General features: G+C 42.5%; 1 protein-coding gene across 2 annotated transcripts in view; it reads left to right on the top strand.

Moving 5' to 3' along the window:
* Positions 1–17,407, top strand: part of Cdc123 (cell division cycle 123) — a 51,293-nt gene that overhangs the window by 1,023 nt on the left and 32,863 nt on the right. For both annotated transcript variants that reach the window (XM_029547357.1, XM_021215333.2), the window contains exons 2-4: positions 2,527–2,598; positions 11,818–11,875; positions 12,417–12,449. In XM_029547357.1, the coding sequence (XP_029403217.1) occupies positions 2,527–2,598; positions 11,818–11,875; positions 12,417–12,449 (163 nt within the window). The remainder of the gene's footprint in view (positions 1–2,526; positions 2,599–11,817; positions 11,876–12,416; positions 12,450–17,407) is intronic.

The following is a 17,407-nucleotide window of genomic DNA, read 5'->3' as shown; positions in this document are numbered from 1 at the left end:
TCGTTCACTTTCGTTCACTAACAGGAATAGGTCAAAGGTCTTGGGTATCCACAGGGAGGTAGGATTTTCTACAGTTTGCCTATAGGCATACTTAGATTACCACTTATTTGGACACCAACTATCTCCCTTTTCACTCTGTCCTCTGGAATTATGAAGGCTTGGAAGAGCACTTGCAGGCTGTTCAAAAGACATCTCCTTTCCACCTTGCTATGCAGACGATTCTAGTTATACATATTGTTATGGGATTTATAGTAACACAAAAGAAGGTTATTCCTGCATTGGAAGATGGCCAGTCACATCAAAGCAAAAGGAAGAGCTGTTGCCACAGTAGTAACTCCTGTCTATCACAAGTTTATCTTTCTTAGTTGATATTCCAGTCCTTCACTAACTTACATAATTAAGAGTAGGCTGTGGGTCTGAAATGTTTGGATTATCTCTCTGGTGTTGGTGTGACAGATAGTTCACTTGTGAACTTGCCAGTCGTTATGTGTGTGTGTGTGTGTGTGTGTGTGTGTGTGCAGAATATACTTTTTTAGTTCATTTTGTCTGTTTTTTGAGAGTCTGGTTGTTCTTGAACTGCTGACCTTCCCACCTCAGCTTCCAAGTGCTGGGGTTACATGTACTGTCATTCCCAGCCCTGTATTGAAAAAGTTTTAAAAACTGTCCTTTGGTTTCTCTGTAACTGTCTGTGGTAACCTCTGGCATCATGTTCCTTTGCCTTAAGCAGAATAAGCATACAGTGATTAAGAATTAGATTGTAGAGTCAGAACCCTCTGTCTGGCTTTGAATTCTGGTTCTATCTGCATCTTCAGCAAATTACTTAATCTCTCTAAACCACATTTGAAAAACCTAGACAAGTAATAGGATTGTCATGAGAATTGCAAAAGAAAAAAATACTTAAAATGTTACCACTCTTTGTAGCACATAGTAAACACATGAAAAATGTTGCCTGTTACCTTTTGGATTTAATAAAGGCTTATTAAAGTGAATTATTTTAATTCACTTAAAATGTATGCCGCATATAGGTGGATATGAAGATGGTAGTGAGAAGGAAGTCAACCAATAACTGGGATTTTCCGGCATCCCTAGACAAGCCTGTTACTACGTATGTGTACACACGTGCTCATGTGTCCACATTGGGCATGTGGAAGTTACAGGACAACTTGCAGGAGTCTGTTTTCTCCTCTACCACGTGAGCCCTGGGGATTGAACCTCAAGCTGTCGGGTTTGATGGCTGGTACCTTTACCCACTGCTAAGCCATCTTACCTATCCAGCATGAAAGCATTTATTCTGTGCAGGACAGCCCTTCTACACTCCAGACAAGTCATGTGGAGTCATGTGGCAGCCTGCTTCAGTTGTCTGCTTCAGTGCTCAAAATATATATTCTTGCACTGTTGTAGCATTAGTATTTTGTGTTTATGACTTTTGGTTCAGAGCTGATTATGTAAATTCATTTTAAAAAATTATTTTTATTTGTTCTTTCAGAATTCTACATTTGCATACAATGTATTTTGATCCTATTTATTCCCTGTTTCCCCCTTCCTCTTCTCTCAGGTCTAAGTAACAGGGTCCACCTCCCAACTTAGTGATGCCTACATGGGGGTGGGGCCATCCATTGGAGCCTGGGAAATCTTAGTGTCCTCAGCACCTAAGAAAAACGACTCTCCTTCCCACAGCAGGCAATTGTGAGCAGCTCTCGGCTAGGAGTAGGCCTGAAAGTTCCTCCCTGTTTGTGCTGGAACTCTGCCTCTCCTGATCATTAGCCGGCAACCAGAGCTGGTGAGTGCCCACCACATCAGGTCTAGAAGATAGCAGTTCACAGTGTCCATCCTCTGGCCTCTACCCATCGTTAGCAATATTTCCTGTTCCTGAGCCTTGGTGTGAGGTTGATGTAGCTGTCCTATTGAGAAGTGAGCCTTCCACAGACACTCATTCTCGCCACTCTGACCAGCTCTGATTTCTGTCCGGTTGTCTGCATTTGGCTAGGCTTTTGTTTTCTTTCTTTCTTTCTTTCTTTCTTTCTTTCTTTCTTTCTTTCTTTCTTTCTTTCTTTCTTTCTTTCTTTCTTTCTTTCTTCTTCTTCTTCTNTTTCTTTCTTTCTTTCTTTCTTTCTTTCTTTCTTTCTTCTTCTTCTTCTTCTTCTTCTTCTTCTTCTTCTTCTTCTTCTTCTTCTTCTTCTTCTTAAGACAGGGTTTCTCTGTGTAGCCCTGGCTGTCCTGGAACTCACTCAGAAATCCGCCTGCTTCTGCCTCCCAAGTGCTGGGATTAAAGGTGTGTGCCACCACTGCCCGACAGTCTTTTGTTTTCTTATTTAATCTAAGAACTATTGTGGTGATTGTGTAAGCTGCATTCTGTACTCATATTATATGGTTCCTGGTCGTACTTCTCTGTTCCATTTTAAAATTAAAATAATGTAAATGCTTTTTATCTTTATAAATGATTATAAAATGACCCATGTGAGTCTTTTCTCTCTGCCGTGGCCGGTCCTTCTAAATGATGGCTTTTTGGTGTATTTTTTTTCCCAGTGTCATTCTCCCGCTTCCTCAGAATGTGAAAGACTATCTACTTGATGACGGGACTCTGGTGGTCTCAGGAAGGTAAAGTATTGAGAAAGCAGTTCTCTTCTCTTTCCAACCTGATGTTTGTATTGGTTCTCTTCCATGTCTGCCTCCCCTCCCCTGTGACCTCCCTCAAGAAAAAGGAAAAAAAAAGTCCAATTTGTATTATCTAGGTACTCATGGAGCATGGTCAAACTGTCAGTGGCGTACCCCTTAAATAGAACTGAGTCCTTCCCCTTCCACCTCCCCACAACCCCAGGAACCATCAGTTGTGGAGAGCAACACTTAGCATCCTTCTTACGCTTTTTAAAAAGAGTTCTCTTTGATGGCTTCCTATCTAGGCCAGAAAACCATTCTTTATAATCATAAAGAAGCAGTGTACTGATTACATGTCAACATGTTTGCACGAATAAGTAGATTAGCCTGGGCACACCATCCTCTTCACTATGGGGGCAAAGGCAGATGGATCTCTGGGAGTTCAAGGCCAGCCCAGTCTACACAGCAAATTCCAGGCTAGCTTGAACTACATAGTGGGAGTCTATCTCAAAGGCAACACGTAGGCAGGTCCTGGAGATTCATGTTTCGGTCCTCATGGCTGCACAACAAGTGCTTTTCCTCCTGAGCTACCTCCTTGGCCCCTTGTTTATTTTTGAGACAGAGTCCTGTCACCCTCCCATGCTGGCCTGAAGTTTGCTGTGTCCGCCAGGTTGGCCTCCAGCCTTGGGACACCTTGTCATTGTCCTGAGCGCTGAGGCTTACAGTCAAAGCACACCACACCACCTTCCTCAACGTTTTGTTCTTCACAGATGACTCTTCACGGTCCTGCTGAGCTTCAGCAGCTGCCCCGGAAGTCCCTCTAGTTTTCATTCCCACTATGTAGTTACTGTCCATCCAGCCACTGACGAGAGTGAGCGTGAAGCTTTAAATCTCGGCAGAGGTCCCCCCTCAGCTCCTCTTATTTTGTGGTGATATTTATTTCCATCATTGCCCAAAGGAATTCAGTCAGATGAGAACAGGTGCTTTCCTCACCTCAGCTCTTGGAATGGCAGCACCTGGCACCTCCCAGGTGCTCGGCAGGCACCTGTGGAATGGACCCTACACTTGTAATTACAGTGTCTCTTTTCAGTAATGTTAGCAGGAACTGTATTTAACTTTTACTTTTTAGTGAATTTTTGAGACGTGGTCTCATTATGTTGCCCAGGTAGGCCTCATAGCCTTTTTTTCTCAGTCTCTTGATTGCTGGGATTAAAAATGTGTGGCAGACGACCAACTTGGCCTCATTATTACCTGCTGGACTTTTTAGTGTCAATTTCTGCATGGTATTTCTGGCTTCTTAGCATTGAGAACCCATTTTGTTTGTTTGTTTTTGTTTTTCAAGAATGAGTTTCTCTGTGTAGCTCTGCCAGTTCTGGAGCTTGGTGTGTAGACCAGGCTGGCTTCAAACTCAGATATCCCCCTGTCTCTGCCTCCTGAGTGCTGGGATTAAAGGCGTGAGCTGCCGCCGCTGCCACCAACACCTGGCCATTGGGAACCCCTTTATAATTTGAAAATTATAAATTGTTATAAAAATTGTTAGAGTGTCATTAACTTGGTATAATTAAAGGCCAAGGACCTTAACATTTCATAAGTGTACTTAAAAATATATATGTATGCATGTGCGTAAATATACGAGTATTTACCTAAGTATATGTATGTGTGTGCACATACATGTATGTGAATATATCTGTTTTTAATGTGTACACTATATGAGGTGATGGTGCTGCCCCCAAGAGCCATGCCCTCATTTAGCAAAACCTGCAGTGCTAGATTAGGGTCCTTCCTAACACAGTTAAAGTTCTGAATTTAATCTCTTGTTCTGAAACTGCTATACCTAAGTGAAGTATGTATAAAAATGCACAGTTAAATTGACCCCCTTATAAGTTTCTATGCTGCGAACAGAAGAGCCTCCCGGGTTGTTTTTTTCACCAGTCAGATGCTTTGCATGAGTCTCAGGTGTTGGCAGGCACCGTGTAGAGTGAAGAGTGTTGGTCAGTGTCGGTGTTGTCTAACACAGTGAACAGTGCCAGTCAGTGTTGTCTAACACAGTGAACAGTGTCAGATGGTGTTGTCTAACACAGTGAACAGTGCCAGTCAGTGTTGTATAACACAGTGAACAGTGTCAGTCAGTGTTGTCTAACACAGTGAACAGTGTCAGTCAGCGTCAGCGTTGTATAACACAGTGAACAGTGCCAGTCAGCGTTGTATAACACAGTGAACAGTATCAGTCAGCGTTGTATAACACAGTGAACAGAGTCAGTCAGCGTTGTATAACACAGTGAACAGTCAGTCAGCGTTGTATAACACAGTGAACAGAGTCAGTCGGCGTTGTCTAACACAGTGAACAGTGTCAGTCGGCGTTGTCTAACACAGTGAACAGAGTCAGTCGGCGTTGTCTAACACAGTGAACAGTGTCAGTCGGCATTGTCTAACACAGTGAACAGTGCCAGTCGGTATTGTCTAACACAGTGAACGGTGCCAGACGGTGTTGTCTAACACAGTGAACGGTGCCAGTCGGTGTTGTCTAACACAGTGAACGGTGTCAGTCGGTGTTGTATAACACAGTGAACAGTGTCAGTCAGTGTTGTCTAACACAGTGAACAGTGCCAGTCGGTGTTGTCTAACACAGTGAACAGTGCCAGTCGGTATTGTCTAACACAGTGAACAGAGTCAGTCAGTGTTGTATAACACAGTGAACAGTGTCACACGGTGTTGTATAACACAGTGAACAGTGCCAGTCAGTGTTGTATAACACAGTGAACAGTGTCAGTTGGTGTTGTATAACAGTGAACAGAGTCAGTCAGTGTTGTATAACACAGTGAACAGTGTGAACAGGAAATCTGGTCCAACACCACTTAAGTCAACCAGTGCTGGTTTAAACTTCTACAGTCTAACACTAGGCAGTTTATTTTAGAAATATTTAAGTATGTTATAACTTTAGAAAAAAGTTTCTGGTAACAATGATCTTAATCTTATGTGCACAATAAAGCCTAAGGTGTGACTCTATCGAAAATCGAAATCCTTTGCAAAGTACATGTGACCTGTACCATAAAGATGGATTCTACAGCATAAGAGCCTAGGATCTGTGTGGTCATATAGATAGCATAAGAGGTCACCAGGTTCTAAAGTACACATGACATCTCCTCTAAGAATGGGTTCAATTGACAGAGAAGCAATGCTCAAAATAGAAGTCAAAATAAAAGGGAGGAAGAATTTGGGAAAAACATTAATAGTCTGAGGGATTTAGGTGTGGCCTGGCGCTGCATATAGCAGATTACCAGGCTATTATCAACATGTATACCCAGCCTCCTGAATGGAAAACAGGTATATACATCCCTTCCCTTAAAGAGACAAGCTTCCATCCTTAACTAACATTCCTGGTTTCCCTAGTGCTTCTCTATGGTGCCCTCTACATCTGAACTTGAAGAGCCTGCCCACAGGATGGAACATTTCACTCCCCCTCTACCATCCTGTAACTGACTGAGCTTCTCCAGGATGGGAGTTTCTGGTGGGAGGAAGTTGTTTTAGCAATAGTACTATATAGTATGCACAGATCACCTGGGGAACCTGCCCTTTTGGGGTTGGACATTTAAACTGTCCTTCTGACTCAAGAGTCAGTGCTTAAGTGTCAGCTGTGTGTAAGATGCAATACAGAAAGTATAGACTCCTGGGCTGGCAAGATGGCTCAATGTATAAAGGTATTTGCTGCCAAACTTAGCAAACTGAGTTAGAAACTTGAAACCTACATGGTAGAGGACAACTAACTCCCACAAGTTATTCTCTATTGTCCACATACATACCATCATACATGCATGTCCAATCACATACAACACACACATACAAATAAACAAACAAGTAAGTAAATGTAAAAATATTTTACATTTTAAAAAGAAAGTATAGAATATCCTTGGCCAGCAAGATGGCTCAGCAAGCAAAGGAACTTGTCTTCAAGCCTGACCTGAGTTTGATTCCTGAGACCCACATAGTGGAAAAAAAGATCTGACTTGTGCAAATTATCCTCTGACCTTTATGTATACACCATACCAAGCACAGATACACACACACACACACACACACACACACACACACACAGAGTGGTTTTGTTTTTGTTTTTTAAAAAAAAAACTCTTAAATTGCAAAAAGAAAATACACAGAGCCCTAAATATTAGCTTGGTACTTTGGGCTGCCTTACCTACTAAACCTGTACTTTGAAAATGTCATCATTGCTCACAGTGGTCTTATTTTGTGTCATACTCATAGTAGCATTATGATAAGTTCTCTGCAAAACTGTGAAAACACTGACTATATATATATATATATATATATATATATATATATATATATATATATTGCAAACACATATAATGCAAGGACAATGTTGATTTTAGAGTAGCAAAACACATTTTTAAGATTTTTAAATTTTATATTCTTATTTATTTTTATTTAATGAAAGTTTTGCTTTTAGCTTTGTTTGCCACATGCATGTCTGGTCATTGTGGAGGTTAAAAGAAGGGCATCAAATTTTTTTGAACAGGAGTTATAGACAGCTGTGAGCCACTGTGTGGGTGCTGGAAATGGAGCCCAGGTCCTCTGCAAGAGCAGCCAATGCTCTTAACTGCTGAGCCATCTCTTTAGCTCCCACAGTTTCAAGTTGTGGAGACCTTCATGTTGTATGGCTAAGTACACTATGTTAGTAGTAACATTCATTGGAAACTACAGTGTAGCATTCAGATAGATGCAAGAGATGGTAGGCTGGCTCAGTAGGGACTCACAAGTGGACAGCACACTGTATTTTCACTCCCTGTAAGGTGGTGTCTGGTTATTAGGTTTGTGGATCTGGAAACTCAGCCCTTTAACATTGTGGAAAGTTGATTAAGATTTGAGGAACTGATGTCACTACAGATTGACTGGTAAGTTAAGAGTGCCAAGTTTGTATTCACAAAGGGATTATGCTCTTCTGCTTTTTGCTAGTACTTAGAAGAGCACATTGTAGTGTGAACAAGTATGGTCAGAATCACTGTAGCTTCGTACATTAGAACAGTTACATTTCCCTATCCTTTTTATATGTTACCTCAACTCAGTATTATCTCCTGTGATGTGTACAGAGGTCGTGTCCCTGTCCCGTGTGTGTGCCTTTGTGTGTGAATGCTGTGTAGGTCTGCCACCCTGTGTCCGTGGAGGACAGGGGCCCATCTTGGGTGTTGGTTCTTACCTTTCTCCTTGTTTGAGACAGCTCTCTAGTGTTTTTTTGGTTGTGCCAGGCTTACTAGCTGTAGCTTCCAGGGGGTCTGGAGATTTGAACTTGAGGTCTCATGTTTGTGTGGTAAGCCTTCTCCCCAGCCTGACTTAGCTGTCATACCATCTGTCTTCATAGTACCTATATCCATTGCCAGCTCTTTAGAGTATTGGACCATTGCTGTTGACTGCTACAGGTACATTTTGTTTTTTGTTCTCATTTGTTTATCTTTAAGATACAGGTCTCACTGTGTTACCCAGGCGAGTCTGTCCCTGGGTTGAGTTGATTTCTTCAGTTTCAGTCTTCCACATAACTAGAATGATGGGCACGCCAAGCTGTCTGTGTCATGATTGTTTCTAGACATCTTTTCAGTGGAGCGAATAATTATACTTACATTTTGTTTCATTTTCTCTGTTGATTATTTCTGATATTTTGTGGCTATTCTTTTTTTTTTTTTTTTTTAGGTGGCAAATCTGAGTGGTTTTATTGACTGTAGCAATGAAAAGATTTCACACTGAAGGTCAGATGTAGGCTTCTCTGGCTTCTTAGGTACAAACTTCTATAGTTCCTTCCCCATGTACTGAGAACCTTCCAGGGTGTCTGCGCAGCTTTAGCCCTGTTTGCATTCTCCCACCATCGGGCTACTAACGCTGGTATCTTTGGGATGAGGAGACATGTGTTCATAGTATTTTAAATGGAGTCTTTGTGAGCCCTGGTATGTCTGATCATAGCCTTCATTCATATTCTGCAATCTGAGTCTTTCCTCCAGAAGGACCTGTGCTTTTATGTATAGGGGCTGGAAAGATGGCTCAGGATTTAAGAGTGATTGCTGTTCTTGAGGACCAGGGTTTGGTTCCAGGCATCCACATCTGGCAGCTCACAGTCAACTGTAACCTAACTGGAGGGAGTACAGCGCCCTCTGCAGGCCTCCATGGTCATGGCACAGACATACTTCTAATGTCACAGGATATATATTACCATCCCAAAAACCCATATTGAGGAAATACTGGACCAAGGCAAGACAGGAAACCAGTTGGGCAAACTCCAANCACTGCATCTCCATGTTTGATGTCAAAGTACTCTTCAGATGAACAACTCCCTTCATCTTTGTTGGCTGCAACAACTTCTTCTCTTGGTCTGGTTCCACTCCCTGTTAGCAGTTTTCCCCAGCAGGTATCTCTAACATCTGGCATCTCTAACATCTGGTATCCAAGGCAACTTCAACTTTACACCTTCTTCTTCCAGTCACTGGGATCTACACAGGATCTGGGCTCCTTCAAAGGGCTTGGGTCACATCTTCAGATCTGCTCTCTGGAATACTCTAGGCTCTGTTGAGCCCACTCCACTGCTGCTGCTGCTCTTGGTGGCATCTCCAATACGCTGGGGTTTTCCACTGCAACTAGGTTTCACTTTAATAGCCTCTTATAGGCTCTCACCATGGTGCCAGGCCTCAACTTCTTTGCATGACCCCTTCAGTCCTGGGCCGTCACTTGCTACTGAGGCTGCACCTTCACTAATGGCCTTTCCTGGCCTCTCACAGTGCCAAGCCTCAGCGGCTCTCCACAACTCCTTCATGCCTTCAAAACCACCTGGGTGATTCTTACACATTACCAAGTCCAGCTGCAGCATGAGGTACAACCTTGGCTATCTCTGGAACACAGCTTCTTTGTGCTCTCAGAAAACATTTCCCAGAAGATTTCACCTCAGTGATGCTGGTCTCTTCTTAGTCACTACTAAGCTCCAGCTAACCAGCATCAATTTTCCCAATCCCTTATACTCTTGACTCTAAAGTCAAAGTCATATGTCCAAAGTGCTGCGATCTGCAACGTGCTAGTGCTGGAGCATGCCCCCTTCTATTACATTATCACCAGCTTTCTGTCATCCATCTTCTTTTTCGGCTATTCTTATAGACATGTCCATATAGCACATGTTTTCCACAGCTCTGACTAGGGTGAGTACACTGTTGTTAGCTGGGACTTGCTTCTGGGTTGGAATTTTGTTTCTCTTGGTTTTCTGTTTTATTGAAACAAGTTCTAAAATGTCTAGGGGGAAGCTTTTGGGTAGTTATCTGTATGAAAACAATTTTATTCTTTCTTATGCTTGGTGTTGGTGAGCAGAGTAGTTGGCTTAATATGAAATTCTAGGCAAAAAATTGCTCAAATTAAAAATTCAAAGGCACGGCTCACTGTCTTTTACTATGCTCTAAGGTCCCATGCCATCCTGGTTTGTGCTCCTTTTTTCTAGGTAAATAGTCGTGGGGTTTTCTGTTCTGTGTTTTACATTGCATGATCATCATCTTGATCCTGTATCTAGTGTGGCATAAGACATCACCAAATACTTGGTAGCATAACCCAGGGCCCATTTTGTCTGTTCATTGATTGTCTAGCGCTGTCTCTCACATTGCTGCATCTCGGTGAGCAGATGCACTGCCAGCTCGTGTTCTGGACCATGTTTCCAAGAGTGTGTACATATCAGGCAGCCTGGGAAGCAGACAGGTGGCTCCTTCAGATCAAAGCAGGTTAGATATGTCCCCTGGGTTATGCCTGGAGCAGGCCTTTGGCTCCTCCAGAGTATGTTCTCTCAGTCCTCCTGCAAACCTGGCCACTCTGTGCTGCCCCTGTAAGACTCGAGGGCCAAGAGGAAACTGATTCAGAGGTGGAACTCATGCTTTCTGCTGGCCTCGGAGGAACGACTCTTATGATATCTGCTGGTGTCAGACAAGCTGTGAGAGGCTTTCTGTTAGTTTATACATATGGTAAAAATCTGATCTTTCTTCAAAGGAAGACTGTTGTCTTGTTAAAGTCACATAGATACAGTCATTTGGTGAACAGTCTGAGGTGGGTCATCATAAGATGGGCTTCCACACACATGTGACAGTTAATGCTGTCACTTGGGTCTCCTTTTCCACTTGGGTCTCCTTTTCCATGCAGAACTCCTTATCCTCAGTAAAGCTAGCCAGCTTCCTTACAGAGCACTGAAAACATTCCAAAAACCTGTAAGGACTTCTGGTGGCCAAATGCAGAATGAAGTGATATTGCTTAGGATAAATTTCATGGGTCAGAATGAGTCTTTTTTTTTATGATTTATTTATTTATTTTATGTATATGAGTATACCATTGCTCTCTTCAGACATAGCAGAAGAGGGCATCAGATCCCATTATAGATGGGTGTGAGCCACCATATGGTTGCTGGGAATTGAACTCAGGATCTCTGGAAGAGCAGTTGGTGCTCTTAACCACTGAGCCATCTCTCCAGAATGAGTCTTAATGATAGTCTATTAGAGGGATGGGGGAAATACATTCTGGAATGTGATGGGAGGAACAGCAGAATAACCCTGCAAAGAAATATGTGGAAAGTATAGGGGCTTGCCTGCCTGCCTCCTGTCCTCTCTCCATCCCTGCTTTCACGTTCTTCCTTCTGTAATTTAGTGTAGATCCAGATTAATCTCTACACCATCACATATGCTCAGTTTTCCTTGTAGAAAGAAAAGATCTTCAGAGAAACCCTATCTTGAAAACAACAACAACAAAAACAAAATAAAAAAGAAAAAGAGAAAAGAAAGGTCTTGGTTTTGCCCTCTGTTCTGATCCACTGGCTGGGTAGATTGCTCTTCCCATTTCTCTGTCTGACTGTCCTCATCTTGTCTGACCTTCTATATCTGCTGCTACTTTCTCAAATATTTGGGCCAAAGTTGTAGATGATTGTTTCAGTATTAGAGGAGACGGAGTCTGGGATTTTCTTCCTGTTTTCTGTGCTTTCTGAGAAGCCACAATGTCTTTATCCTCATCTTTTATTGGCAGCATACTCTAATTCCATATTTTTATTAGCTTTTGTCTCAAGAAGTGAACATTTCTCTATATTACTCATCAATCTGAAAGCTACCTATTTAGCCTTTATTTTATTGTATTAGTTCAATACCCTTGAAATTATGACCTCATGTCACCAGCGTATTTTCCTCATCTATGTTTTGCTTTATCTTTTCTTAGGGAAGATCCGCCAGCATGCTCCCAGTCAGATAGTGGTGATGAAGCGGAGGAAACACAGGTTGGTAGAGCATATTCTGTAGTGTCTGTACTCATTTTAGCAGTCTCTGAAATGCTTTCCATAGATCACTCACACACAGACACACACACACACACACGGTGTATGTGAGGGGTATATGACTTTGTGTGCACCTGTATGTGCACCTGTATGTGCCCCATGCATGTGCATGCAGCCGTCAGTGAAAAACACCAGTATCTTGCTGTCGCTCTCCATCTCCCGTCTCTGAGACATTCTCTTGCTGAGCCCGGAGCTCATTGTTTTTCAGCCAGGCTAGCCCTGGCTGGCCAGCTCCAGGGATCCCTCAGCCCACTCGTTGCAACACCTTGCTTGCAGGCATGTACTGTGGCTTTTTCCATGGGTGCTGAGGGTTAGAACTCGGGTCTTCATGCTTGAGGAGCAAGTACTTTGACCTGCTGAGCCACCTCCTCCTGCACTATGTTCAGGGAAAGAGGTCTCCTGTGTGTCATTCTTAGATAGTGTACTGCCTTTGGGATCCCAGTGGCATTTACATTGAGTGTTTCCTTCTGTCTTGTCCATGCAGTGGTCCGACGATGAGAGCACGGCCACACTTACGGTAAGAGTGCAGCTGCACAGCACGGGGCAGCCTCACACTGCCACACAGAGGCCAAGTGCCTACCTCCACCTTGATGGGTTTGCCTTGGGAGAGCTTGCTATCTGTGTATGATCACTTATTGTTTGTAAAAATAAATAAATAAAATAACCTGCCAGCGTTTGACAGGCAACATAGTTTGCCCGCTTTCCCCTCTGCTTACAAAAGAAATAGCAAAAAGCACGTATGTGATGCTCTGCTCGGCTTTGTTAGACTCTGAAAGATGCAGTCAAGTCAAGTATTAACTCTGAGGTTCCCAGGCAAGTGGGAATTAAGGTGAAAAACTAGCATTTACTTATTCAAGGATGGTTAAATGGCATAAAGTTATTCCTTTCAAGTGAGACTGAAGTACTACTCAAAGGTACTTCTGTTTTTTTCTGATTGATGAGAGATCCTTTCAAAGATCCATGAAAAAATATGGAGATGTCTACAAGTGGTGTAGTTTCCTTAGATCACCATGCCAACAGATGCAGAGATGGGAAATTGATGTCTCATTCACTCGGGATGCCATGGATATCACTCTCACATATGAAAATCCATCCCATTCTGTGTGATTCTCAGGCCACTAATTTGGGCCCTATGAGATAATGGTGGATATTTGATTCCTGCCATGAGAGGGTTTGTAAACGGGAAAGGATGCTATAAGGTAGATGGCCCGGATGTCAAAGCAGAGAGAACAGTTAACTGCGGACATCCAGAAATGCTTAAATGGGAAGCAACATGAGGCCAAGATTTATAAGATATATTCTTATGAGTTCTTTGAGAATTTTATACCTGCATGTGGTGTATTTTGATCATATTCTTAACTACATCCCCCTAACTTCTCAGACCCTCTTCCATTCCATCAGAACCTTATGTCCCCTTTTTTTTGGTTACTTACCCACTTAATGCTGTGTATATACTCTTGGGTGTGGAACCATCTGTCCGTTGACACATCTGAACTGGATCTTAAAGTGGGTAGCGGCAATTAGTGTATGAGCTCACTTTTAAATAATATAGATGGATAGATATGTATATAACTTAACTTAGTTTGTTCCTGCTGCTATAACAAAGTATGCTGGGTATTTATTTATTTGTCAATATTCATTTATTATGTATGCGTGTGCAGGTACACATGTATATAAGTGGGCATGGCACATGTCCATGTGCATGTGAATTCCAGGCAACAACCTTAGGTGTCATGGTTAATAGAGTCTGTCACTGCCCTGAAGCTTGCCAGTTAGGCGAGACTAGCTGGCCAGCAAACCCCGGATTTCTTCCTATTCCCACCTCTAACTAGGGGATTAGAAGTATGCACCATAGTGTGGGCCTTGAGTTTTTATGTGGATTCTGGGGATCAACTCACGGAAAGCAGGTCCTCCACCTACTGAGCCATCCACCCAGTGCCTTGTTTTTATGATTAGTTTCTTGGTTAACATAAAGAAATGGGTGCTATGACAGCTCCATATGTTTATATTGTTATACTTTGCTTTCCTTCATTTTCCTGACATCTTCTCTCCTCTCCATGGTGCTTCCATTCTTCTCAGATGGCTCCTCTCTCTGCTTTCTTGTCTCGTGTATCCTAGTCCTAGTGCGTCATTTAGAAATAGTAGAATTTTATTTCTCAAAGGAAGTCCAAGAACAAGGTCCAGTGTCTGGGGAGAACACCTCTCTGCTTCAAGGCGGCACCTTATTTCTGAGTAAGAACATGTTAGAGGAGCCAAGAGAGTTGAGAAGCCAGAAGACTCGCTGATGTTTTTTATGAAGCTGTTAGCTATTCATGAAGGTATAGCCTCTCATGACTTAACTTCCTAATGTCACTAGGGTTGGGATTAAGGTTTGGCATGAATTTTGGAGAGATACAAACATTGAAATAGAACAGTGGGAACTGGAGAGATAGCTCAGTGGGCAGAAATGCTTACCATTAATACAGAATTCCTGGGTTCAGTTCCCAGCATCTGTGTCAGATGGCATACAACCACTTGTAACTCCAGATTTCATGCTCTATGGCTTCTGGCCTCCTACACACACATTGCACATAAACTTATACACTAGACAAATAAAGAAATAGATATATCTTTTTTTGTGTGTGTGGCTTTTTGAAACAGGGTTTCTCTGTGTAGCTCTGGCTGTCCTGGAGCTCACTCTGTAGACCAGGCTGGCCTCGAACTCAGAAATCCGCCTGCCTCTGCTTCCCAAGTGCAGATATGTCTTTTAAAATCAGAATTCTCTCTCTTTCTCTTTCTTTCTCTTTCTCTTTCTCTTTCTCTTTCTCTTTCTCTTTCTCTTTCTCTTTCTCTTTCTCTTTCTCTCTCTCTCTCTGTCTCTCTCTGTCTCTGTCTCTCTGTCTCTCTCTGTCTCTCTCTCTCTGTGTGTGTGTGTGTGTGTGTGTGTGTGTTTTCCATTCTCCTGTGTACTGAGAAGGTGCAGAATCAGTGATATTCATTATGGTAGCAGGGAGCATACTTAGGCTTTATGCTGGCTTTCGAATACCATTCTCCATTGACCTGAAGAAATTCAGGATTGAAGTTGGGAAAGTGAAATGGGCTCACAGTAGCTTGCTGTGTCAGAAACTAAGGAAATGGAAGAGAATAATGGGAACATGACAGGTCCCAGAAACCAGTTCTCTACATACCCTTCTAAAATATCAAGGTTATGACCAATAAGGACTATAGCAAGAGGAGCTGTTAGAGAGTATAGGAGATCAATGAAACATGACACCTAACTGCAGCGGATGCTTCTGGACTGAATTCTAGAGAAGGAAAAAGGTTCTGATTTTCTTTTACTTTAAGGACTCTGTTAGAACAGTGAGATACTTCAATACAACCTAGAGATTAGGCAATAGTGTTATCTTTCTGTAAGCCTGTTGTTGTTGTTGTTGTTGTTGTTTTAGTTTTTCGAGACAGGGTTTCTTTGTGTAGCCCTGACTATCCTGGAACTCACTTTGTAGACCAGGCTAGCCTCAAATTCAGAAATCTGCCTGCCTCTGCCGCCCAAGTGCTGGGGTTAAAGGTGTGCGCCATCACTGCCTGGCTCTGTAAGCCTCTTGATTGTCATCATTTTACTCTTTTATAAAAGGAAATATATATATATATATATATATATATATATATATATATATATATATCCATATTTATCTGTTTATAAATGTATTTTTATCTAAATTTATATCTATTTATGATAAATTTATATTTATCTCTCTATCCATATATCTGTATTTAGGGGAAAGGGACTTAGTGATTGCAGTGTGGTCTAAAACAGCATGGGAGAAGAATTCATTACATGATGTAACTAGAAGTAAGTAGACATGCATAGAGAATAGGGTTTGGGAAACAGTGGTGAAGCACATGGGTGAAAGGGAGAGAGAATCTGTGCAAATGGTATATGAGCATTCTCACCAGCCTGACATCTAAAGTAAAAAGCTAGTGGATATGTAAGTAAGTGGAGATGGGCAACACTCATGTTTGGAGAACTCTTAGTGGAGGAGATGCTGAAGCCAGGTCCAGGGAAGGAGAATTCAAGTAATCATTCTGTAGTATAAATAAAAAGCCATCGGATGAGAACACTCGTCCCCAAAGGCAAAGGGAGAGAGGGAGGGAGGGGCAGTATGAGCCACAGGCATATAATCCAAGCACTCAGGAGGCTCAGGTGTGGGGTTTGCAATCTGGAGGCTAAAAGCCTTGTGTCAATCACAAGGAGGGAAATAATAATCAAGATTTCAGAAACACAATGCTGAACTTATAATTTGGAACTGTAGCTTAAAGATATTGCAATTTAGATTCATCTCAGTGACCCTCCTCCAAATCAATTCACTAAAAGTGTACATAGGGACTGGAGAGATGGCTCAGCAGTCAAGGGCACACTGCCTGTATTTCCAGGGGATCTGGTGCCTTCTTCTGGCCTCTGTGGCACCAGACTTGCACACAACACAGTACATAAATACATGCAGGCAAAACAGTTATACACAAAACTAAAAATTTAAAAATAATATGCATAGCAAGTGATAGTATGATAACAAGTGACATAAAATTCTTCTTAGAATGCCATACAAGAACGCATACTTTAAGGTCATGAATGTAGAATATACACCAGTTTAAGAATCATGGTCAGCGTCTTCATTCCTCCTAGTAATGTGTTTTTTTTCCCTTCAGGAAATATACAGCCTCCTATAACCAGGCAAGACTTCCAGTGGAGGGATTGGGACACCAACCCAGCCATAAAAGCTGAGAACCACAATTTGTCCTACGTACAAGATACACAGGGCAAAAGGTGGAGCAGAATTCGAGGGAATGGCCAACCAGTGACTGGCCTAGCTTAAGACCCATGCCACGAAAGGGAGCCCAAGCCCAGTAGTGCTAAAGGTATTCTGTTACACCTGCAGACAGGAGCCTAGCATAGCTGTCATCAGATGGCTTCACCCACCAACTAATGCAAACAGATGCAGAGACCCACAGCCAGACATAAGCGAAGCTTAGGGAAGCCTGTGGAAGAGCAGGGAGAAGGGATTGTAGGAGCCAGAGGAGTCAAGGATTCCATAAGAAAACCTACAGAATCAACTAACCTGGGCCCATGGGGGCTCACAGAGGACACACATGGAACTGATGTAGGCCCTCTGCACATATGTAACGACAGTTGTGCAGCTAGGTCTTCATGTGGGCCCCTTACAGTGGGAACGGAGGCTGTCTCTGACTGCGTTGCTAATGGATCTCTTTCCCATAACTGGGCTGCCTTGTCTAGCATCAATAGAAGAGGCCCCTAGTCTTATGCAACTGGATATGCCAAGGTTGGCTGATATCCATGAGGGGGTTCCCTTTTTCTGAGAAGGGGGGAGAGGCAGATGGGGCGGGAAGGGGGTGAGGGAAGTTCTGGGATGAGAGGAGGGAAAGGAAGCTGAAATCAATCAGGATGCAAAGTAAAATAACTTAATAAAGAAAAGGAAAGAA

Source organism: Mus pahari, chromosome 16 (assembly GCF_900095145.1).
Source record: "Mus pahari chromosome 16, PAHARI_EIJ_v1.1, whole genome shotgun sequence".
In the NCBI taxonomy this organism is placed as follows: Eukaryota; Metazoa; Chordata; class Mammalia; order Rodentia; family Muridae; genus Mus; species Mus pahari.
Note: the sequence above shows the minus strand (reverse complement) of the source record. Positions and strands in the feature narration are given on the sequence as shown.